The sequence below is a fragment of the Pleuronectes platessa genome, chromosome 19 (assembly GCF_947347685.1).
Source record: "Pleuronectes platessa chromosome 19, fPlePla1.1, whole genome shotgun sequence".
Taxonomy (NCBI): Eukaryota; Metazoa; Chordata; class Actinopteri; order Pleuronectiformes; family Pleuronectidae; genus Pleuronectes; species Pleuronectes platessa.
In genome coordinates, this window is record NC_070644.1 from 11,964,474 (window position 1) to 11,990,149 (window position 25,676).

Genomic DNA, 25,676 nt, shown 5'->3' on the forward strand with positions numbered 1-25,676 from the left:
TAAAGGCACAAACTGATGATTCAACAAAGAAACTTGGGGGAGAGATCGCAAAAGCAATAGCTGAGCTCAGCGGGGGAGCTGTAATCAATATCAGGCAATATAATCCATATATAAAGCTGGTGTCAAGTGAAGTTCTCATGAAGCTATAAAAAAGGGTTTATATGGTTTATTCATAAGGATAACGAGCACGTTTTAAACAGGTCTGATGGTTTACCTCAGAGTTCATCCTTTGTTTTCTAAGAACATTAAGAAAATATACCTGATATCTTTCTTTGATGAGTGATTTCATAATTGTGTTTGTCATATTATTTCTTTCTTCATTGCTTCAATTTATGTCACAGGAAATATTTTTCCAACTTCCTCCACAAATGAAGAGATTTTGGGGGGGAAATAAACTTCAACAACTGTCAAGGACAAAGGAGAGATAATGTGTGTATGTGTGTGTGTATGTGTGTGTGTGTGTGTGTGTGATTCTTTGAGAATGTGTGAGCTTGTCTAATTGGATGGCAGACACTTTTACACATACACACACACACACACACACACACACACACACACACACAGACGCATACGCACACACACACAGAACAATGGCAAAATCACAACATTCAGTAATATCTCCATATAAACTCAATGACCTTCACACAGGATTCTGACTCAATAGCTGCACAATAGAAGCGGTGCACTGTTCCCACGTACGTGTGTGTGTGTGTGTCTGACTCTCGTCTGCCGCTTGTTACTCAGCCCTGCTCAGGAGATGGCTGTTTCCTGCACAAGTTCTTGCAATGTCACAAGATGTTCATGAACAATACTGCTAAGACGTCACATCTGGGAACTGCTCTGAAAACACGGTCATGTTATGCCCACTCCTGAAACTGGTGCTATCCATTAGAACGTTATTGACTTTCCCTGACAAGCCAATGACCTTTCTGCTTGGACTTTTAATGGCTGCTGCCTCACGGATCTTTCCAGAGGGGGTGGCTATGCACAGATTTATCTCCAGGAGCATCAGTGGGCCCATTACTCCCAATTTGCTGCAGCCACAATGGGGCAACGTATGCATTTATATTATGCTACAGTGCCTACATGAACTGCATGATTGAGCTTCAATAACCTAATGACAGCTGACGATTGAACCATAGGTTGCAAACTGTTGCAGCCAGACTCTATTAGCGCCGACGATGGATTTTCCACTTTCAAACCAGTGACTCATGCTTGCGTGGTCAGTTACACTGTCAATATTAATGTGGCTATTATTTCTAGATATTAATTCATGAAATCCAGGTGCATGAAAACATCTGAAACCCCCTCTTATGACGCAGATGTGTGCGAAAACCTATAGGTCATCATTCAGACCTTGTATGGTCTTTTCAAAGCCTGATTTGTTTTGTTGCTCTGGTACCTCGGCTGGTAACTGTAGCTGTTGTGCCAGTGTTGATAGAGTATTTACTTTATCGTCTTACAATAAATGACATCAGATTGTTTAACTGTCATTTAATAATGTTGTAAAGTGTGTTTATTGTAAAATTGATCGGATACAGGCATGACGCACTTGTTTTCTACCCGCAGTAGCTGAGTGTCAGGGGGAGACGTATGGCTTTCAGGAGGGAAGGGAGACGTACAGCAAATGAGATTACGACCATGGTAGCTGGAGCATTATGTGGATCACGCACCCGCTCCTGTAAAGGTCGTGCTTCGCCTCCCCAGTGGAAGTAAACAATGCACGGCAGCCTGACTTCTCTGCTGGCCTCTATTTGTGGAGTGAAAGATGAGATTAAAGCATCTGTTCCCTGCAAATTCTACTTTAAGCTGGGGTCAAATTTACAGGGCTAATTTAATTTGTTATATACTGCAAAAGCATTAGCATCAGGCTGCACCCGTACTAATATGTTGTCATTTTAAAACTCGGTCCACACAAAGACCTAGCTTCTTATCAGTTATAATCTGCGTCCTTAATATCACCCTTGTAACTGCATCGGACCAGCTATAGAAAATACAAGGAACGAGGAACTGTTTACAAAGTATTCAAACTAAAATGTAGCAGTGTAGGTGAAGCCTCAATGTCTTTAAAAATCTAAATTTTGTTGTCATAGCGTCATTCATTTCCATGTTAATGGAAATACCAAATGTAAAATGATGGATAAGCACCAAAAAAAGCAAATTGTACGCATCAGTAGTTTTGATAATTAGTAATTTTGGCTATTGTAAAAATGTTTTAAAAAAATAAGTAGCGCAACTTTTATGTTTGGAAGAATACCATTTTTCTGGGCCGAAAACACAGAAAATGTATCTTGTGTGAGTTGGTTATTGGGCAAAATGCTCTAAATAAAACACCACAACTTTAGAATTTTTGTTTTGAGGATAAAATCACAATAACAGAAAACTGTTAAACAGCTTCTCTTACTGTTGGAAGTGAATAATTAGCAGGGTTAAATGAATACCGTCCTGCTGCCAAGCTAAAGGGGGCCAGTGTGATATCGCTCTATGATTAAATGCGGTGTAATCACAGCAGGAAGTCGCCATCAGCAATAAAGTGACCATGGAAAACTTCAACAAAAGGTTATTCAAGAATTTATTTGTAGCACATGCCTTATTCTAAAACTTTGATTTCTCTTTCTCTGCCTCCAGGGCTGATCGTTACCTTGACCCTGTTCCCATCCCGCGAGAACAGCGTGTGTGCTCCCATCATCCCACCACTGCCTCCTGCCTCCTGGAGAGTTTGAGTGATTCGGTTTGTCCTGCTCCTGCATGTGTGTGCGGCTGCTGTGCGGTTGTGTGTGCGTCTAAATTCAAACCCAGTCAGGTTTTTTTAGTATTGATGTGGGCCGCACAGCTGGCCCCCGATAATGAACACCGCGTTCTTGTTATCTCACTGTACGTACAATTTTTTGTTCAGACAGAACATAGCGGGATTTAAACAGAATGAGCCTGTAAAAAAATATTACGTCTTTAAAAGTGAGACCGGTATTTGTAATTATTGTAAAGAAACTTCTCTCGTACATTTATTGCTACATAAAAAAATACACATTTATTCTAATATTGGAATTACTGAGTGACACAATCTAGTCATATCATAAAATATAAATGTTTTTTTTATTTATATAGGGCTTTTCTAGTCTTGATGACCACTCAAAGCTCTTTACAGTAAAGTTTTACATTCACCCATTCACACACACATTCATACTCTGCATCTATTCGCAGCACCACTTGTTGTTCTATGGGGGGCCAGTCGGGGTTCAGCATCTTGCCCAAGGACACTTCGGCATGCAGATGGGTCAGACTGGGGATTGAACTGCCGACCTTCAGGTTGCAGGACGACCACTCTACCCCTCAGCCACAGCCGCCCGAATAAGAAAGTGAACACTCACTAATTTTTGCTAATTTGGACGAAGCTTTGAACTGGAAGATTCAATTGGATAGTTATCTAATCAAGATTCAATGGAGAACACTTCCTTTTACGTGTCGGGATTTAAAGGTGGATCTTTACCACTAAAGATGTAAATGTTTTTCACAGTGACTAACTTCAACCTTTGCACAATCAACTTGTGGTGGAAGAAGTGAGCAAGTGTTCAGATTTCGTGCTAATTTGATAGAACTGGCATATAGAGCAGGTAACATCTAGTTTAAGGTTAGTATCTCTAAACATATGTGAGTCAGAGACAACGAAAGATGGCTTTGTGTTTGTGCAAGTGTGTGTGTGTATTTATATACTAGAACCTATCCATCTGCACTTATGTAACCAAGCCCCCTGACTCAGACATAACACTGCTATGGCAACGAGCGCTGTAAATGTCTCGATTCAAACACACACAAGACGCGACGGTGAAACAGGGAGCCTTCTGGATCCTGTCTTGGATTAGGTGCATGTCAGGAGAGGGTCTTGTTGCATCCAAAGTCCTGTCACTTAATTTACCCAACTGCATACACGGGAAGGCACCGAGCTGGGCAGAGAGCCTGAGTCCGCTGAAAAAGGTCTGGCCACTAAGTGCCGTGACATCAGGCTGTCAAGTCCTACGAAAGTACAACATCATAAAAATGTAGATTGCTGTTGTAACGGCTGTGTATTCCCCTAGGCTGGTTACCAATGATGTGCCTCATGTGCGTTATTGTATTAGTCATGTTAATGTTATTAGCTTTTGCCGTTGATGGTAATTGAAACAATGTCCCATCTCACAATTTCCAGGCTCAGGCTGCAACGTCCTCCATCCGTCACTCATGGGGTCAGATAAGTTCACTAGCGCCAGAGCGGAGCACGAAGTAGGCAGGACATGACATTTAACTTCCGAATCGGAAATCATTTTTTGTTTACCACACATTGAATTCGCCGTTGGTCCTTATCTCCAAATGCAACTTTCTATCATCTTTGTTGGCTTCTTCCACATCGTGTATGACACCTTTTGTTAAATCACTACATGTATTTTTTTTTTTTTTTTCATCAACAAGTCCACTTGCTCGCTGTAACATTTTCCTGATTTCTCACATCAGCTCCCTCAGACATTCTCCAGAGAAATCGACCGAGCCATTTGCGCTCTGAGATACAGAAAGTTCAGTATTTGTCTGAAAACAGCTTTAGAACGTGTCCTGCAGGGAAAGCAATCTGTTACGCTGTGGATATAGTTACAAATAACCAGAAACCTCCGTGTGTGCACATTCACTGTTTGACCGTGGGAATCCAGCAGGAACAAATTATTTCTTATAGTTTAAAAGGAACACCCCTGATTCATGTTGTACTACAGCAATATCAAGATTTACTTGAAACAGAAAGACACACACACACACGCACACGCACACACACACACACACACACACACACACACACACACACACACCCCCACCCCTTCACGCAAAATTCCCAACATTACAAGTTCAGGTAGCTCAAAACAACCCGTCCTCAGATAAATCACAAACTGCCAACAACTGTTTACAAATAAACAAGTTGGATAAATGCTAGCTTCATTACTTTGGGGTTAGCTCTAGTCTTTGTGGTGGGGATTTGAGAACGTGTTAAAGTCCCTCTGGAGCCTACTGAGTGTTTAAATGGCAGCAAGAGAGTGAGAGCGAAAGGAAACACGCAATTACAGGGTGAGTTTTGTTTCAGGGACGTGGGAGCTTCCCTGGCAAAGAAGGTTTAGCGTGGGAAGCTTTGAACCCTCTTGAGGTCACAGAGAGTTACCAGGTTTGCATTGATGAAGAGATTTCATTTCAGGGGGGAAATGCCAGAAAGTTTATACATTTATATTTTGGAAATGATCTTGAATTAATCCTGCAGACATTGCTCTTAACCCACAGGAGCACTTTAAGTTTTACACCCTTAAACTATGGTTAAATTTCCAGAGACACACAATAAAAATCTTTAATTTGTTTTTATTGGAAGGCTCTTTCCATACGTCTATGTTATTCTTAATTTAAAGTTTTACTGCAGCAATATAACGAAACAGAAATGAATTCCATAATACACAACCATCCATTTATCTATATCTACACACATTTATTATGAAAATGACAGTGAAAAACCACATGTTCGTACTTGTATCCTCTTCTGGATTTTTGGCAGGGAAGAGAAAAAGAATTGGTGTAATAAGTTATTTCAGTTGGCAATTAGTTATAATAAAACATCTCTGTATGGATTAACAGAAAGCGATCGCTCTTCCCAGAACACGAATATTTGTTATCACAGTTGCTCAACTTGGAATGACGTTTCCCCTTCCTGTCAGTGGGACTGGATATATCTGCAGAGCCAGAATATCCAATGAACACGTTTCAGTTTGGAATATTTAGTAAACAAGAGTCCAGACACAGTTGACCATTCCCCCCCCCCCGACTAGACAGGTCACATAGCAGCAGTGACCTGTCTAGTCGTGTGCAATGAGCTCCAATAGGAAAACATTAAGAAGAGCAAGAATGTAAGGAATGAACTGAGCAGTGTGTGTGAGTTCTATATGCAACTTTAACATGTTCATTTATTCTAAACATCCAAAAAGGCTCATTTTAGGGCAACAAATCAACAGTATTGATACTGTATGATACTTTAATATGATACAGTGGTTTCTCTAAACTAGGGGTCAGGACCCCCTGGGGGGTTGTGAGAGAAATATGGTGTCACAAAATGATTTTCATGAAACAATTAAATAACAATAAAAGTCCCTGGGACTCGCACAGTTATTTTGGTGTTCAGGGGATGAAGTATTTGGAAATGTGTGCCTTATAGTAAAAGTCTCTAACCTCATGTTTTACCATGTCTTGTACCTGGATCAACAGCTGGTGACGATGCGGAAATGTAGCTTTGACCTCTTAATAGTGACACAAAATAATATAGAAAGCATCATTATATCATGTCTTCACTATGTGGGTGGGAGGTTTCAAATCTAAGGAGTTTCTAACCAGTTATTGGTGATAGCTTAGCCAATTAGTTAGTGCTAGATCTGCTGGCAACTGCGGACGTGTCAGCCGACAAAATGTCGGCATTGATGGGCCAATAAATCCATCACTAGTATGAACATGTAAAAAATAATCTAACTTAACTAACAAAACTAACTAAGTAATTTTCATGTGTATCAGCCAGGTGTAACATAGCAAAGCGAAAATTATTCTCCCTCACAATTTAAAATGCAGGAAGTAGAGTAAATGCTAATCTCAGCTCAAATTGCTCAGAGATTGTGCACGTGCATGTGTGTGCATGTGCTCTCTCTAAAAGAGCCATAACTTATTTTAATGTGTTAAGACTGTTAAAGCCAAGCTGGTTGTAAAGAGCCTGAGTGGAGCGAGCTGGGTGGAATAATGGAAAGAGAATGTGAGAGGACCATTGTGGTTGTTTGAGCTTTTATCGCATTAAAACTAATATCTTAGTTTTGCCCGAGAGCAAGAACAATGAGTAACTTTAAGCTTATTAGATAAAGATTAAAGTTTGTTAAGGTTTCTTCCCCCTCGTGCATTCCTCTTCCTTTTTAAGCAGCCAAATCAAAAGCAAAGATCAATTTCAGACAACACAAGCAGATGTCTCCCATTTCACAAGTGACTAGAATTCCTTCCTAAATTAAAAAGATCCTGTCTGCACTGTCTTATGTTACAAGTTACATTTTTTTTTAACCTTTTGTCGCAATCACATATTGACTTGCATAATGTGGCTGTTATTTGTAGCAGCACAAGCAGAAAAACCTCATGTTCAGTTCTTTCACGTGTTTGTCAATAGATATCGTAGTGACTCTTCCGGAGGCTCGCTCTTTCTCCGCTCAGTAAATATTTACACGTTACTTATTTAGCATTTCACTGGCCTGGCTGTGTCCCACGTGGATCTGAGCCCAGGGGACCTTTTGTCCCTTCCACCACCGACATACTGTACAGTCAAACAGAAGAGACCCCCTCGTGTTTACCTACAATACGACTCATTCAGTGTGTCACAGGGCTGTCACAGAGTAAATGCTGGTCTTTATGTACACGTCGCCATGTGGTATGCCCCCTATTTTATTTGATATTTGGACAAAAAAAAAAATTGAAGCCAGGACACTAACACTCATCCATACCAAGAATTTTCAAATCGCTTCCACGAAAGGTTCGTTCAGTGAAAAAACAAACTATTATTAGCTGTGGTCATGCGCGCTGACCACCAAGAGGTACAAATCCCAGCCTCGATATCAACAAGCGCCGTGCCCCTCTGCTACTGCAACCTTTGAGCTAAGATTAGGTAAACTACAGGGAACATGAACATTAGGGCCTGGGGGAATGAGGAGAGGTCAGCGCTAATAGCTTTGACTTGGAAGACTGGGAGCCTGGTAGACGTGTACGCTTGAGGTACTTGGAGATGACATCAGAAGTTTACCAATGCTTTTGCACTAACAAAGTATGTTTAGGTTCCTGTTAGTGTTTATCCTGCTTATCACAGTGCAGAGAACATTTGAGTGGAGGTCTGGGAAATTGAAGTAATACTACATTCTGATGGCACTACACTCAAATCAAGTTGCTCTAAGCTTGGGCGCACATGCTCCTGTGCAGGTGTGCTATTATTGATGGTTTGTTTATGAGGTAAAACAAGTAAACATAAATAAACTTGCCCCTTATTATACAGTTAAGCCTATGTTTTAACCTGCTATTGTACGTTTTAGCCAAAACAATATAATAACGGTAATTAAAAGGATGTTTTTGTGGCCTTTCTGTTTGCATAGGTATACCTTCTGGTTCACTGTTCCTCTATGTTTGTGAATTGATTCAATATTTTGGATTTAGCTCCGGGGACAAAGGTCAGATAAAGCTGTGTGTACTGTTTGCACAGTCCCAGATTACTCTGTAGTGCTCAGCCTGGTTTCTTTAGTCAAACAAATAAAGCATAATATGTTGTTGCTGTAGCTTAAATAATTAATTTCCATTTCCCCCTGCTTCGCTCTTATATTAGAGCTAAAGCAGCAATATTACTTTAGAACATTAATTAAGCTGTGCAGCAGTGCAAAGGTTTGTTTCAGACAGAAATAACAGATGGGCTAATTATGTGTGCAGTGTACCGACGTTAAATGGAAATAGTACCTGCTCGAGTGTTGAATTTTGTTCAAGCTAAACAAGAGTTTAATATAAATATACTTTTAAATCCAGATTGTATTGTTAAAAAGAAGAGATGGTGAATGATGCATAAAACCACGAAGGATAGAAGCAGATGTTCCTAACTGTCGGCCACACGTACAACGTCCTTCACCTTCCCAATCCTCTTGTGATGAGAGAGAATCACAAGACGGTTCTATAACCATCGTCTCCTGACTGGAAACACAACAGAACCATTATACAACCATTATGAACCATGTTGTCTGTGTCCATTCCTACATGCCAACTCTATTTTTCTGTGTGTTTTCCTGTGCACGCGGAACACAACAGCTGTTTTCCACTTTGAATGCATGGACCTGTTTGTATTTTGAACTCTGCACCCCTGTGTGTCCTCGACACAATGCAGGAATGTAAGCCATCGCACCACCATCAGTAAACATGTGAAAATGTTTCCTCCCAAACTCCTGGAAAGACGGACGATATTTATCCTGATTTTAAACAAACATTCAGAGCCCGTAAACAAAATGTTTAGCCTGTTGGATCTGTGGCAGCGACGCCTGTTCTCAAACTGAAACTAAAACTTTGGACAGTGTGTCTGGAAAAAGATGTGAGATGAAAAACACAACACGAGAGATGTCTGATTGGAAGAAAAACGCAAATGATTATTCTTTTGACGTGCCTCTCACCTCATGTCTCTGAAGTCTCACTGTGGCATTCAAGCATTCCTTTACATTTCAGTTTTTGTTGTTTAATTGTGGTATTATGGTACGTGAAGGGGCAAAAATATTGGTCTATGAACTCGATTTGTCACCCATTAGAAGAAGGAAAAAACACTTCTTTAAAGTGGCTGTCAAGGAAAGAAACAAAACAAAAAAAAAACTCTCGACTCTTGCTGTCTCTGCTTGTCCTTGGTTCTCCAGGCATTGATAACAGGCCACTGAAGAAATCAAGTGAGAGGAAAAGATGCAGAACGGAAAGAAACGCCAGACCAGTGCTGGGGTTTGTTAAAGGGCAAGTAAACAATGGCTGGCAAGAGAAGAGAGAAATGTCAGACAGTGTGTGTCTGTATGTGTGTGTGTGTGTGTGTGTGTGTGTGTGTGTGTGTGTGTGTGTGTGTGTGTGTGTGTGTGTGTGTGTGTGTGCGTGTGTGTGTTGGTTTTCATATTCTCAGATCCCGAGTTTTTGAAATGGTCGTAATGAACAGACGTGCAAACAAGTATCACTAACATCTTAAAACTGCATTCAGTCAGTCTCCCTCTGCATTGTCTCTGCACCTGACATGTGACTGCGAAACGAGCATGGAAGCTTAGGGCTCACTTCATATTGTTGATACTAAATTGTATCTCAACAGGATAATAAATGGCGAATTAAGAGTTATTTGAAGTGTTATTACTAACTGGAATTTGGCCTGGGGTTTCCATCGTTTAAATAATAACTGTAATTCATTTGCACCCGTCTGATATGTAAGAGCTGAAAATAACCAGATTTCTGTCCAGTACGTCACTGCAGTGCAGAAAGGGAGCGATGCAACAAGCTGTGGAAACATTTGACGGTCTTAGGAAATAAATGCGGCTTATTCTATGTTCATGCAGACTCATGAATCTGTGTAACCAGACTTAAGAAGTACCATGACGTTATCTTGGTGAAAGGGTGGACACACACACACACGCACACACACACAAGCACGCACGGACGCACACACACACTCTCTCTCTCTACCTAGAGATGTCACAAGATTTATGAATGAGGGGGAGATGGCAGATCATTTTAAATAATGGAAACTCAAGTCTCAAAGGAACAGTGTCCATGACGCCAATAGGTAGTAAAATTACCCTTGAATCTGCCAAGACCAATAGGCTCCGGCCCTGTCTGCCGCATTCCTCCCCTGCACCGCTCACACACACTGCCATGTAAGGCTGCCGAGTGTGCTGACAGACTTGAAAAGGCAGAGGAAGATAAAGAGGGGAAGTGCCTCTGATATTCTACACTGATAAAGCACTTGTTTACCTCTGTCATTTGTCTGTCGTTAAGTCTGTAGGGTGCTTCTGGTGCTTTGATATCTTTTCTCCTTCACTTTTCTTCCCATTGGCCTGTTCTCCCCTTCTTTTCTAAAAAAGTAGTCATAAGTTGTGCAGGTGTTCAGGTCAAACTTCTATAAATAGCGCTGTTGGGTAAGAAAATCGCTGCAGAGATGACGATTTGTCTGCATTCCAGTTCGAGTGCAATAAATCTAGAGAAATTATAAAGCATAATATGTCATGTTTAACAGGAAAACAGGCCCCACAGAGGGCTCTCAGTTTCATCACTTCATCTTGGCCAAAGTGAAGTGAGAAGAAATGACGCACACTTGTTTCCAGCTGCTGCTCTGACATGACGTGACGCATGCTTCCCTCTGTTGGACGACTGCAGCAACTGCTGCCTGCTCTAAAACCAATGGCACACTCTGCACAGATCCCTCTATCGTACAGTAGTAAATGTTTGTGATTTAAAGCACATTTCTTTTACTTGGGACTTATCAATATGTTCACTACAGTTTCTCACAAACGCTGACACTTATTTCCTGAAAACAGTATTGCATTTTCTCACCATAAAATATTCTATACCCACAAAGTGAACTGAATGAAAATGGTAAATGGTAGAAAAAATGTTGGGAATACACGGTCATAAACTCTGCTGGGGATGCTAATGTATTCCACATAATGGTATGAGAGTGCATGAAACTAAAATGAAATACAGTCTGTTTTCATGAATTATTTAATAAGTGGTTTTTTATATAATGCCACTGTTCTCTCTATGTAAATGTGATTTGCAGTTTGTGCGAAACCAGGCATAAATTCTTTGTATTACGAGTTGAATGCTGTTATTGTCTACATTTTCATATTATGTCGTGTTTTTGCAGTGAGTTGTTCATTGTGTTAGAGTGAAGGAGAATATGTGCACGTCATTACATGATGTGACCAACTAAACGTTGAATGCATGTACAGTTTCTACAGGGGAATAGTGGAAGCATATTATTATTTATAAATATGTAAAGTTTCTACAGGGGAATAGTGGAAGCATATTATTATTTAGAATGTATGTGTGCTCTCTGTTCAGCAGGGAGCTTATATAAATGCAAATGAGGCTGAGTGCCATTTTATGTGCAGTTCATATTTTAACATTAGTTAATGCTACTTGCAAAACAATTCTGTTGTGCAAGTCGTCAATATGTCTTGTGCTGTGGACAATATTCTACTGTACAAGATTGTACTGGTATGTAGACTGCACCCTGACGGTGTGTGTATTTGTTTCTATTGTTGGTTACTTTAGACAGAACATTCTTGTTAGATGTATATTGTTGAACACTCAGATTGTCTTGATTTTTGTGCGCTTGCTCTATTCTACCACTTGATGTCGCTCTTTTCTACAGAAACAACTGAACTGAAACTAAGGACTCAAATCATTAACGTACTACTTATGCAATAGTTAGCAGAGACGAGTGTAGATATGGAGCTATACGTGACATTTAACAAAGTATCTGCATGTACGTGTAAAGAAAAACTGAAATAAACTGAATGACCACTCATTAATGTGTGTTTGTGTTTTATTTAAGGTGCTTTAAACTTCTTAGACTCGATTAAAAGTACAGACACTGCGCTATAACCATTGCAGCAGCTGAACTTTTCTAACAGTGCTGAATTTGTATTAATTATTCCACTGTGTTTAAGTACAAACTGTAATATTAAGTGTGAAGCTGCTTACCTTCCTCCCAGAGAACAGCATACACAGCTGATGCATGGAGCCTCCATTCTTGGTCAGCTCTTTCTTCAGGGTTTTGGGCGATGGCAGCGTCCAGCCGCCCTTGTGGTGCCCTCCCCCGGCCTCTAGGCAGTTGATGGCGTTGTCGGAGGTGAAGCAGGCCCCGCGGGGATCTTGCAGGAGGCTCCCCTCGCTGTGGGTGCGCCTGCGGAGGGAGTTCTGCACGCTGAGCCCCCCTCCTCCGTGTTTCTCACAGGTGGCCCCCTCCACCATGCTGCGCCGCTTGCTGTCGCTCCTCTGCAGGTAGGCGTCGTCGCTGTCGTCTTCGTCGTCCTCCTCTTCAGACTCCTCATCCTCCTCGTCATCTTCGTCGTACTCTTCTTCATCGGTGTTGGGTGAGGAGAGGGCATCGGCGCTGAAGGAGCGATCCAGGCGCAGCTCGGGGATGACAAATGAAGATGAGGAGGAGGAGGGGGGAGCGTTGGTGTCGGGAGGCTCCGAGGCATTGTCCTCATCGGTGTTGGACACTAACAGGTTGAGGTTGACCTCCTCTTCATTCATCTCTCCCTCCTCCTCCGCTCTATAATCTTTCTCTTCCACCTCACTTACAGCACTCCTTCTGCTGGCCCCATCTTCCTCCTCCTCCTCTTCCTCTTTCATGTGCCCCCCATTCTTCATCAATCTCCAGAACTCCATCTCATTTCCCTCTATGCTCTTGCAATCCTCACCCTCGGTGGAAGGAGGTGGTGTGGGAGGCACCTTGTGTCGCTCCTCCGATCCCGACAGACCCCCAAGGGGCATGTAGACCTCATCCAGAGGGGTGAGCTGCTCTGAGGGGTGAGGGCTCCCCAGGGTCCGGGGCTCCGAGGGGCTTGAAGGATAGAGACTGCTCTCGTCGCCCTCTGAGCTGCGGGTGGGCAGGTGGAGGCACACACCTCCTCGATCTCCTCCTACTCCGCCCAGCTCACATGAAGGGTCGTCCACCTTTGGCTCCAACATCTGCAGATGGGGACAAGAGAAAGAAAAGATGGAAGGAGAGTTAGTCCCATCTGTTTGTTACAAGGCCTGTACACACAAATCAGACAAATTCAATGCAGCATGAAGGAAATCCATTTATGGCATCTGGTTGTCATCTGGGACTAAGTTGAATGGCCACAGAAGTCTGTGATTTGATTCTGTATCTGCCCAAAACAAGGACGACTTACTGAACCCTAACAGGTCATAGTTCTAACATGCAAGCTTTAACAGGAGGGTCCTGAGACACCCCACAGGGGCACTGCAACACGGTAGGCAAAGGAGGGAATATGCCTGGGGCCTGAGTTGATAAGAGGAGCTGATCCCATTCGTCCACAACAACTTTTTTGTGAGAACTCCCTTAAATTCTATGATTCGCTATTTAAAGGACCACAATGACACCATGCTCAGAAACTCCATATATCGATAAATCCCTCTCCCTTTTTTCTGAGGCCCTTGAAACGTTCCTTTCTTCCCGATCAGGAATATCAACAAACACAGAGCACATTGTGAACAATGCTAAACTAGTTGAATGACAGCATAACAACTGATGAATCATCTTGCTAATTTTGGCTCATCTTAAATCTAATTCCATCAGACTCACAAAGGGCTGATCTGCCAGAGAGCAGACTGTAATATCCTTGCCAGTGAGTTCATATTGTGATACACTGCTGGTTCTCTCACCCATGCTGCTACTGTACGACACCAGAGCTTGCTGCGCTGATTCTGTCAGACTAAGCTGCAACTGAGCCCCCAGGGACTGCGGATTAAAAAAACTGTGTTAGCACCAGTAATATTTATCCACCTCCTTTCTGACATGTTGCTATTATTTCAACTTTGTTTTTCACCCAAACTGACTGCACACATGCTCTCCAATGCCCCATAATGGAGCCCTCAGTAGGTGGACCATTACAAAGGCACTGTGAGTGGGCCAGCGTCACTCAGTCCCACAGAATTTCAAATTCGATAGGATCATCAGAACAATGCTGAATATGTTAATAAAGCTATGCACAGAACTTTTTTAATCAAAGCCATACGTGTTTGGAAATTTAGGGAGGATACTAGATTTCCAGAGGATATTTCAACCGTATATTTAAATTGTCACATAATTGCCATACTATAAAACCTGTTAATTTTGGCCCTGGTATATTTTGACAAAAGGGCACGGTAACTTATTAACGTGTGCTCAACAAAATGCTGCAGCCACTCAGAGCTACTCTGCGCTCCAGTAAACAGCTCACAGCAGAAACCTGGAAGAAATCCAGACACCTGAAGGCATTTCTCAATACTTTAAACAGATATGATGCACTGGTTCAAGAAGTGTCTTCAGACGATAAAGCTGCCATCTCTTAGGTCCCAGTCTCAGTCAAGTCAATGTTGAATTAAAAGTAACTGATTAAAAGAGGATGAAGGAGATTTGGTACGAACACAAAGGATTAAGGAATACAATATGAGAGGGGAGAAAGTGACGCTCATATTGTTCCATTACTCTCCATCTTTCACCTCCTCCAACTCAAAATGTCTCCCACCGTGTAAAGCATTAAGGTGACTCTATATTTAGTTAGGCTAATGTGTGTTAATGGATACACACGAAGATATAGAGCAAACGAAAATAAACCGTGATGCTACAAATATCCTGTTGTACAACACACTCCTGACTTGTTAAGTCACGAGTCGTCGGCTCAGTCAACAAAATGAATCGTACCTTCTCTCAGACCGCAGCGAGTCTAGTGAAGGGCTTCATTGTGCCGGTCAAGTTAACCCATGATGACGAGTTGCAGTCACAAGACATCCTCGCTCTAATCGGAGATAATGCCTCCTCCTCTCAGACAGCTCTCATGATACTTCACAAGCTGTTTGTGTGCCTCTGCAGCTCAAATCGGTTTCCCCAGATACCACTGCCCCGCTCGCTCCCTGCCTTTTCAACTTTTGACCTGTATTCATAAACTCAGGGAGGAGCTTTTTGGGGGGATATTGATTCAGGATGAACTCAGATACAGATTCTGAATTCAATATCAAAGTAAAGTTCTCTGTGATAAAGTGTTGGCAGAGAAAGTGGTTATTTGCATACTGAGTGGTGTGAGTTATGATTTGCCTCAGCTGCATATATGCACAATCTGATCATGGTATTTTTGGATACAGGAATGGGACGTGGAGGTCTGAAATTGGGGTCACTGTGACTCCGGCGACAATATGACCTCATATTTTTGTAATGTGAGCTGTGGAGAACTTGAAGGCTGCGGCCTGTGTGTGTTCACTATCACTTACTGAAACTATCTGCACATCTGACATTTAAAAAAACAAAATCAATATATGACGTTGACCCGTCGAACGAATAATGCCCTGGGTGTTCTCCAAGAGCCAATTCTGTTTATAATGGTTTTGTGTGTATTTATTTAATGTTTATTTGTATATGGATGGATAAAGCATCTCAACACTGAAATCTGTTTTGTAGGGGACCTTAGATATTTACCAACATTCTAGGAATACTTCAGAAATACTCAAACCAAATTAAACAGCAATAAGGGGCTACTCTACCATCACCTATCATTCTCCATGAAAAACAATACTGTGCCTTGTTGTGCACCATCACATTTAATTTAATATTCATATTACAAAAAAATGACAAAGATTCTATTATTTTCAGAGAAAACTGTCCATAGCTCTTTGGATCAAGTAGGCCTGTGTGAATCTATACACCGAAAAATGAAACTGTTGGAACAGAAAAATATAACCCAGCTCCCTTCAAGTAGATTTGTTATTAGCAATAACTGTGTACTGTAGTAGATTTACTACATGTGAAGAAGAAGCAACTTTAGAAAAGGGAACCTGTGTGTTAATAAGTTTCAAACTACTAGTGAATTAGTTACCGGGAAAGACCTCACCATAGAATGAGGTATGAGTCAGGAAGACTTAATTTAAAGTTAAAGGGTTATTCTGTTATTAGGTAAAGTAAGTACAATTACTGAGTAGTAGTTAGTACAATTAAAATAACTGCAGTTTTGTTACATATGAACAAACCACATTTATTATTGGTAGCAAAGGACAAAGTAAATTTTGTGGTACATCCTAATAAGGCTCAAACTCAGCAAGGATTACAATTAATATACAACAACTACAGTAAAAAGAACTAATTAGAAGTTATTGATGAAAAATTCTTTGTTAATGACTTAGTGGTTAGAATATGACCATGAAAAATTATTATGACTCACAGAGACAATATGTGACTAATATGTATGCTATAAAACAATCAGTTAATGGATTATAAGGGAACCTGTTATTGAATTTGAGTATTTAAGGGTTTTATGAGGGTAAAAGGGACGGTGAGATCATAATGCAGAACTTGCACCAAGGTGATTCCAGACTTCTCCTTCTCCCTCTTAACCTCGCTGTGATCTTATCTAAATGCTCGACAGTGGTGTTACAACCAAGACATCAAGGCTTCTACTGATTATGAGCAGTGTATATTTAGAGTGAAATGGACGGTCACAAAATCGTGGTGGGAGTATAAGTAAAGCCTCTGTCTTCATTCTGTTCCATCTGTTTCTTGTTCTTTCTTTGGGCATGTTGGTCCAAATGAGGAAACGGAGACAGGAGTTCAAATCTTTGGTTGTTTCATCAGGTATGTCATAGTTTGGACATTTTGAAAGCATAATGGAATAAACATGAATTGTTCTATCTATCCATCAACCAAACAGCTAACAATACGCATGTTAAAAAAAACAAGGGACATTAAAATGATACGGTCTTGTTGGAAATCCTCTATATCGTTCAGTTCGGTCTTCGCCGTCTACACGGTCCACGGAGATCGCCTCCTTCGGACCACACGCTCTACGGGGCATTCGAAGGAGACCCCTGAGTTGGGACACAGATGTCCTCCACCTCGCTTGCCCCCGTCTCTTACGTTCATGAACCCCTGACGGTTGAAGATATGGCTTGAGACACAATGGAGCCACCTGTCCTGTCACATACACTCCAACTTTCGTACACTTCCTACAGTGGACAAACACACAGGCACACACACACACCAGCAGCTTCACATTAACCCTTCTTTGATGCCAGTTTTCACATCTCGATTAAAGATGAAAATAAATAAAAGCGTATAATTAAATGCACTAATCTTCAAAGCTTTGTCAGGCTAGGACAATTAGATTTTTTTGCCTAAACTCGTAAACCTTCTCTCTTCAATGAGCCTGCTTCAAAAGACGAACCAAAAGACACAAGCTAATGGGCGACGAGACCTTGCGCAGCACACTTTTTTCCCCTCGCTCTTGGATTTGCTGTATATGCATGTAGAACACACACAAACTCAGTAGTCATTCAACAGAATAACATCCCTGGCGATGCCTGAATTAAGAGAGGAAACAAAACCAGCACTAAAAGGCAGAGAGAGCAGGAGGAGGTGAGAGAGTCAATAGATGGAGGACACAATGGGGATAAGTCAAGCAGAAGGGAGGAGGGGAGTGGGTGATAGATAATGTGTAAGTGAAAGAGGGCAGAGAGAGGGACATAAAGCAGGAGGGATAAGGGGAGAGGACTTGAGAGTAAATCTTGGACATGTCTGTGTTTTGTTTTTAATGTAGATGGACCATTAACACCATTAGGGTCTCGCCCATGACCTAACTAGCTAATGATGAACTCTTCCGAGTCGTGAGGATATGAATGAACAAATACAGCCTTGGAAGTGGAAGTGTCTGGCTAGTTTTAATGGTCAAGGAAAAATCTGACGTGATTTATTGTCTTGGCTGCCAGTGAACTCCACGCCCCCCCCATGGGCTAAAACTATGCTTCAACATGTTCGAAATCAAGCCTGCGCCTTACGTTCATGGCCGGAAGCCGTACGGGCGACTTACATTTGTTTCCATGAGTTAGTGAGCTCCAGTCAATTTCGGTTTAGCTCATTGTACACATTGTATAAAATTCTTAATATGCAATGTGCCGAAAACAGAGGAGCTCAATTATACATCATTGCTCATGTGTAATAGAAGCATAATGTCTAAAAATAGAAAAAAAGAGCACGCCGCTGTTCCGAGAGATAAGCGACGTGCATGACATTGACCATCCTGCTTTGCCACGTAGATCTCTCCACACTTAAATGCTCACAGCATGATAAATCCCTCTGATGTCTGCTGCTAAAGGCTTTCATTCATACATCACGCTCTGGTCAGTTATTACATGTTTTGCTGAAGATCAAAAGGAACCTTTCGGACGCCCTCTTTCGAAATATCAAGCTGTTCAAAAAGCTACTCATCGTATTCATGTCAGTTAAGAGCCGGGGAACTTAAGGAGCCAGAGGCCGCAAATAAGCAAATGCCGAGGATTATCACATTTCCTATATTTCGGTCGAATTCCAGCTGTGCTTCTGTCCCACAGGAGATACAGATCACTAAAATGTCCAACGCAAGGAAAATCTATGAAAAAAGGCCTAGTGGCTCAGAAACAAAAACATTCATGCTCGACGGCCTCTGGGGTCCCGAAATAGGAGGATTTTTAAAGCCAAACTGGGGCATAGATGGAAACCACCCTTGACCTTATTTCCTGCATTTAGTGAATGTGTTAACGTGGAAACATACAGTTCAGAAGCTGTACTCAGATATGCATTATTATAAAGTATGTCACCATTAGAATTTCGATATATTATACAATTAAACCTTAAAGGGTGTGAATCTGTTTACAAGCAGCCACCCCTGATAAATTATAATTTTGCTGATTAAATGAGTAATGTAGTTACTAAAGTTATTATCTTGCACACGCATTCATATACAACCTGTGTACAAAAGCATTACCCCCAGCCCCCCGTTTAACAGTTAACAAAGGAAGCTACACCTCCTCGTGGAACCTGCTAAATAACTGGTGACTCATGCAGGGTGTTGCCAACTGAGTGCAACAGAAAAAATGAGGGGATCAGGTGAGAGAATTGAAAACCTCCATAGTGCCAATTCCAAAATGAACCCCTAGAACAATGAACACCGAGAAATAATGACCTCACTTTGCAAAACTAATGATATTCTGAAAGTCTAAATGGCTCAAGGTTGAAGTCTCCGAAATGAAGGGCAAAAGTACAGAAAACACACACACGCACACGCACAGACAGACACACACACACACACACACACACACACAACCGTCACCCAGAGACAACCATGTGAACTCTGTCCCACGGTTACCATGGAAATGAGAGACCCATCCCAGGGGAGCAGCTGTGCTGCGTGTTCTCCAAAAGCTGAAGATGCACCCTATGAACTCTGTCATCGTGGTTTCCCCACACCCCTCCCTCGTTTCTCAATTTCAAGGTGCCATCTTTCATCTTTATCTCCTTCCTTCCCTTTCCACCTTTCCCATTTCTCCATTTAATTTCCTGTGTCCTAGTTGATAATAAGTAAGACATTACATTAAAGAGCATCAAAGCTTCCCTCTCCTTCCCTCTATAGTCTAATTTTAATGGTTTATTTTGTCCACCACAAGCCCACCTGCCAAATCTACCCTCAACCCCATTAAATCCAGCTCAACTCAATTAATATTCCTGTTTAATTTGGTATATTTAGTTGGACCAAGGATTTTCTTGTCTTCCTCTTTCCCTCTCTTTCCTTCCCAGTACTCCGTGTTGGGGCTATAAGATGGCTGGCAGGATGTCCAAGTGATGTACCCAATCAGTCTGTATTAACCTTGTTATTCAGTCTCCTTTGCGCACTGACTTATCGCATTGATTTCCTAAAAGAACATGTGAGGTCAGATAAGTCTCAGCACTACTTCCTGTTAACATGGCCCCATGGGAAAACATGGTCAGAGCAAAGAGACAGAAACAAAGTTTATCAAACTTTGGCACTTTCACACGTGTTGTCTTTTTATTTAAATGAGTATTCTCACCTCCTGAGTTTCACATTAAAATAACCACTTTTGGTTAAAACGTACTGAAAACCCTGTACCTGCTTTTGCCTGTATGTTTTCCCATTTCTCTCAATTTGCAATAGATAATTTCCTACAATAGCTTCCAAATAAGAAACACTGCTCTAGGTGTTTTTATGAAAAGCAGGAATCTAGATTTTCTTGTTCATTTTCCTAAACTCTAAATTGTGTGATGAAATTAATGGTAGATTTTGCAATAAAATGTGATAGTACATTTTTTTTCAACGAATACAAATCAGCAAGTAAACATTTAAAAAGTATCCTACATACTAAATCTACCTTGACTTAAAGTGCATTATCAAGAAAGATGGCCTCTGAATCTCTTAAGTGTTCATTATGCAGCCATATCACGATTAAGTGTTGTTTTTAGTCCAGGCCGCTCTCTGTGGAGTTGGTATGTTCTCCCTGTTCTGAGTGGGTTTTTACTTCAGGGGCGCTCCTTAAATGATAAACAGGATGACTGAGGCAATGGAAAAACATCACTGAATCATTATTATTGACACGCATGTGTGAACAGCATTTGTATGAGCTCATCATATGTTTTGTATTTAGAGCAACACTTATTCTGTCATCCGATATAATTGTCCGTGGAGGGAAAGTACAATATTTGCCTGTAATGTCGACCATTACACTGCATTTATCTCAATTTAAAACATATTTTGCATTGCATTATGTAAACCTCAGGTACACAAACAAATTTCATTATAATACAGGAGCTCAATTTATTAAAAAGAGGGAATAAGAAAATAAAACTCAATATCTAAAAAATAGAGGAAGAAGGATACAGAAGGTAAACAGAATACAACAAGTCCTTGGTCTGAAATATAATTTACAACCTAGGTCAAATGAATAAATAGAAAGCATTAAACTATTATCAATAACCAGAGTTTCTTGCATATTTCTGTGTAAAACTGTTACTTTAAACCTGCTTAGGGATGTGATGTTCGCACTCGCACAGCTAATTTGTTTTCTAGAGCAGTTTTACACCACATTATTATCCACTAACTTAAATAATTTACGACAACCAGTGGGACAGGCTGTTACAAAGACTCACTGACAGTTTATTTCCTACATTCCTGTAATCACAGGTCCTAAATTAAAAATAACTCAAACATGTTCTGTCTACAGCCAACGTGTATAACTTGCTATGATAATGATCCTGATATGTCATAATATTATTACAGTGCTATTAGAGTGTCTGGTCCATCTTAATATATATTAGCCACAGTTTGACACGTATTGTCCAGAACAATGTTCGGTTTGATGACTTAAGGGCCTTTATTGCTTTGTGTAATACCAATATCTTGTTAAGGGGCCGCACCATATAGACGATCAATCTCTGAATGGCCTCATCATATGCACCACTACGCACCAGCCTCTGTTGCCCTCAATTTCACTGAGAGAAGAGGGATGACACGGTAATAGTCATTTATCTGTCGGACCCCGCCATTGTTATGAGGCCGAATGAGAGAGCGGGTCGGTAAATCTAAGAAAAGAATAAGACGAGGTGTCAGGTGAACACTGGGAGCAGAAAGGTGCATCTTTTAAGCCCATCATGGAAACAATGGTTTGAAAAGAGAACTGAGGAGAGCGATAAAAATGTTTTATGTTCTAGTCAAATTCTAGTTTTTCAGTCACCAATTAAAGTGTAAGGAATCAGTTGTACATAATATAACTGCTTATCAGGGTTTTAAGGGTTCAGTATCTCTCAGGGAAACTTTGAAGACCTCGATTGATCATTAATATTTCAGCTTTAAACTGGGAGCTGGCGAAGGAACCGTCCAGTAAGTATCTATGTTGGTGTTCATGCTCCGGCCCTCACATTTCAACCAAACTCATTTTAAGAATGCCACGCCATGCTGCGACTCCCATAAGACTCCGGGACTATTGGAAGAATCAAAATGCACGATTCATTCGCTCAAACAAACCAAGAAAAAAACAAGATAGAGAGAGAAAGCGAGGGAGGGAGTGAGGGAGAAAAGGAGCGAGAGGAGGGGTCACATCCAAAGATGCAAAGGCATTATTGATAGAAGCCGAGGGTAAAGAGAGAAAATGTCATTGACGTAACTTGCCCCGTGACGCCGGGCAGCTGAAGACAATGTGACCACTGAGAAAGGCTGGAGAAGGCCTTCATAGAAGGAGCGGAGAGGCATGTTTGTGTGTGTGTGGTAGTGGTGGAGGGGTTATTGGGTGCACGTGCGTGTATGCGCGTGCACGAGAGAAGATGCATCTTTCTTTGTTTGTTTTTTGTCTTTGGATGGTTCGTGTGCATGCGAGTGTGAGAACAAGAGATTCTGATCTGTAGGACACAGTTTTTTCCCCAAGTTATAAATAAACATCTCATTTGTTCAGGCTTGATAGAATAGAAGGAGGAGAGGAGGAGGAGTTTTCTACCATTATTCTTGTAAATGTGTAAAAGTTCTGTAAGGTTTCAGCCAGGCACAAGCGACCATTTGCACTTTTACTTTTTGTGTGTCAACAGGCAACAACACAGCCCAGCATCTAATTCCCTCCTTTTAAGAAGAGGAAACCTCCCTATTCCCTTGATGAGGCAAAAATGAGAAGCAATTTCCCCCAGTGTGCGCCCTGTTGTGTTTTTTCCCCTCTGGTCCTAATGCTTGGCTCTCACATGGTTTAGTGATGTCTTCTTAATGGCCATCTCCCTGGTGTTCTTTTCTCCCCCCCTCAGTCTCCCTGTTCTCCCCACTATACGACTCCCCTGACATGTGGATTGCTAAATAACAAAACAAAAGCGCAGAGCGGAATGTAAACAATCTGTTCATCAATCAATATGCTGTTTCTTTGAGAGATTACAAGAGCAATCACATCAAAGGACGATTAACTGGATGGAGTCACAGTCGAAAGAGAAAACAAAGTGGAAAGCAAGCTAACACAGAGAAAGAAGTGGAAAAAGTTAAATGAATGAAAAGAAAGCACGATGCCAACCCCTCGTATCAGCGCCTGTCATAAAGATACCATGTGACAAATAAGCCTTTATTGCTTTTTCCTATCATTCCTCTCATCTCCCCGTCTTCTTTCTATCCCTCCTTCGTAGGACCAGACCCCTCCCTGTCTCCCAGCAGCACAACAATATCAACATCTCAAACTGGCTGAAAACATAAATACCCCTTCTCCTCTGAACCCAAACTAAAGCAGCATAAAAAAACATGTTGCATTAACGCTCTTTGTTGATTCCTCATAAAACATGAAATACTCTATAGATTAGAAATTCAGTTAAGGTGTAAAACAACCCCTACCTGGCAAGAGGAAGCAGTTCCAGGTTACAATCCAGCAAAGGCAGATGCAGACACACCACACATCCCCATTAAAGTGGCCTACTTCCTCTGTCAAACTGGTGTGTGTTGGGCTGGCGTGTGTGTGTGTGTGTGTGTGTGTGATTCTGTCAGTATGGGCTAGGTCAACTGAAGAGTGCCGAGACGGAGCGAGGGAGGAGGAGAGAAAGAGAGGGGAAGAGAGCAAATGCCCATGAGGCTAAGAAGGTGGACTCCCAAGCTGCACAAACAAGTGAGGAGGAAAGAGGGAGAGGGCAGAAGGGAGAGAGAGAGAGAGAGAGAGAGAGAGAGAGAGAGAGAGAGAGAGAGAGAGAGAGAGAGGGAGGAGATAGAGATAATGACAAGAGACAAATGAGCAGCGAGAGGGAGGAGAGAAGCATATGTGTGCGTGTGCGTCCAGCGAATGTACTGATCTGTACAATGTCCCCATGTGATTGCAGATGTGTGTCTGCAAATATCATCCGACATGTGTGTGTACACATATTCATCTGTGCCTTTCACGACAAACCCACCCCCCCTCCGCCCCCGCCCCTCCATTTCTCCGCAGGGACATTAAGCACTGCAGCCAGGTCCCACAGGATGCACAAGGCACACAATGGACACATATCCATTGTAAACACACGCACACCGAGAGCAAGTAGTTAGAACACACCTACACCAGTCATGGGTTAATAATATATGAAACAGGAACTTTGGCAGATTGTAAAAAGGTCGTGTGGCTCAGATTTAAATCAAAACCTATAGATCTGATCTGTAAACCCATACAAAAACCCTTTGTGTATATAATGCTACACAAAAGGAAGTCACATAAACCTTTATATGTTCCCCGGCTGTGATTGACTCGCAGCGATAATTTCATTAGTTCTTATTGTTTTTGTAGAGCTCACTCTAGGTATTATATAGTAATCTTTGCACTCTAGTCGCTCTGAGTCACAGCCTGCCACAATATCCTTGAGGTGGATGACATCAGCGCAGCATTTCTAATCAAACAATGCCACAACCACGCAGAGTCCAGGGACGACTCGGTGAACCCCGCAAGTGAGCTGAGAATTGTTATCCCACTTTTCATCTGAAGCCTGGCTATAGTGGCGACTTCTGCCTGCAGCAGCCTGTGCTTGATTGTTATTCCATGAAGGCAATTACGTTTTTCTGAGGTTGTCAAATCGTAAACAACCAATAAAACATCGAACCAACACAAGAGTGAAATCTGCTGCATCGATGCTTGGGATCCCATGGCTGCTCCTTTTGTAATTTCTGAACCAAGCTTGAGTTGACGAAATATACAACAAAAAATACAGTTGGAAGAAAATAGATTAATAAATAAATATAAATAGATGAGACAAATCTGACTCAACTTCAAACACAAAGACACATTTTGGTTGGAAGAACTGAGGTTAAACCATAAATCGTATATAAAGATGGATGACCTGTCTCCACCCCTCCCACTATCCAGAAATGAAGCCAAAAAATCCCAAATCTGAACGCTGTCATTGAGGCTCGACCAATCATGATTCAGTCTTAGCTGTCAATCATGACGTTTCACCTCATTTTTATGTTTCAAATAAAACACTTTAAACCAAAATGATTGTGACAAAAATGTACCTTAAAATGACAGAAACCATCTTAAAATGTATTTGCCATGTAGTTTGTATTTATAGTTTGTTCTCCCATCCACCAACATGGAGGAGTAGGGATTTATGACCTTTCTTGTAGACAGCGGCGATTCAGATGCCTTGGCTTCACTTTTTTAGAAGCCATCATGCCGTCCATCTTTATCTAGAGTCTGGTTACAACAGTTAGTACAACTTTAACAGAAAAATAAAGGTCGCAACATGTGATACAAGCCTCAGAATTTACGAGAAGTCTTAAACATAGAATCATAAATCGTGTTTTCGTCATAGATTTACAAGTGGACCTGTTGTACGCTCTGCCTCTTCCACTCATTCACACACGTTGGCTCTCTGTTCTCTCAAGAGCCTCTCGGTGCTACTTAGGAGAAAGGGTTTCTTATCTCTTGAGCGGGCAACATTTGACGTTGAGAGGGAGAAGACACACACACCTGCTGTCTCTCTCTGCGCGGCCGTTCAGGTCGACGGCTACACATCACCGACAATATCCCTCAAAGGGTAAAACGTCTGACACAAACGCAATGGTTCCCCGGGCAGCAGACAACACTTCAATGCTAGTTACTTTAAAAAC

The 25,676-nt window shown here is 41.5% G+C and overlaps 1 protein-coding gene across 5 annotated transcripts in view; it reads right to left on the minus strand.

Annotated features, from left to right (window-relative positions):
- The window catches only part of rgs3a (regulator of G protein signaling 3a), a 100,664-nt gene that overhangs the window by 22,168 nt on the left and 52,820 nt on the right, over positions 1-25,676 (minus strand). For all 5 annotated transcript variants that reach the window (XM_053447633.1, XM_053447632.1, XM_053447634.1 and 2 more), the window contains one exon: positions 12,268-13,263. In XM_053447633.1, the coding sequence (XP_053303608.1) occupies positions 12,268-13,263 (996 nt within the window). The remainder of the gene's footprint in view (positions 1-12,267; positions 13,264-25,676) is intronic.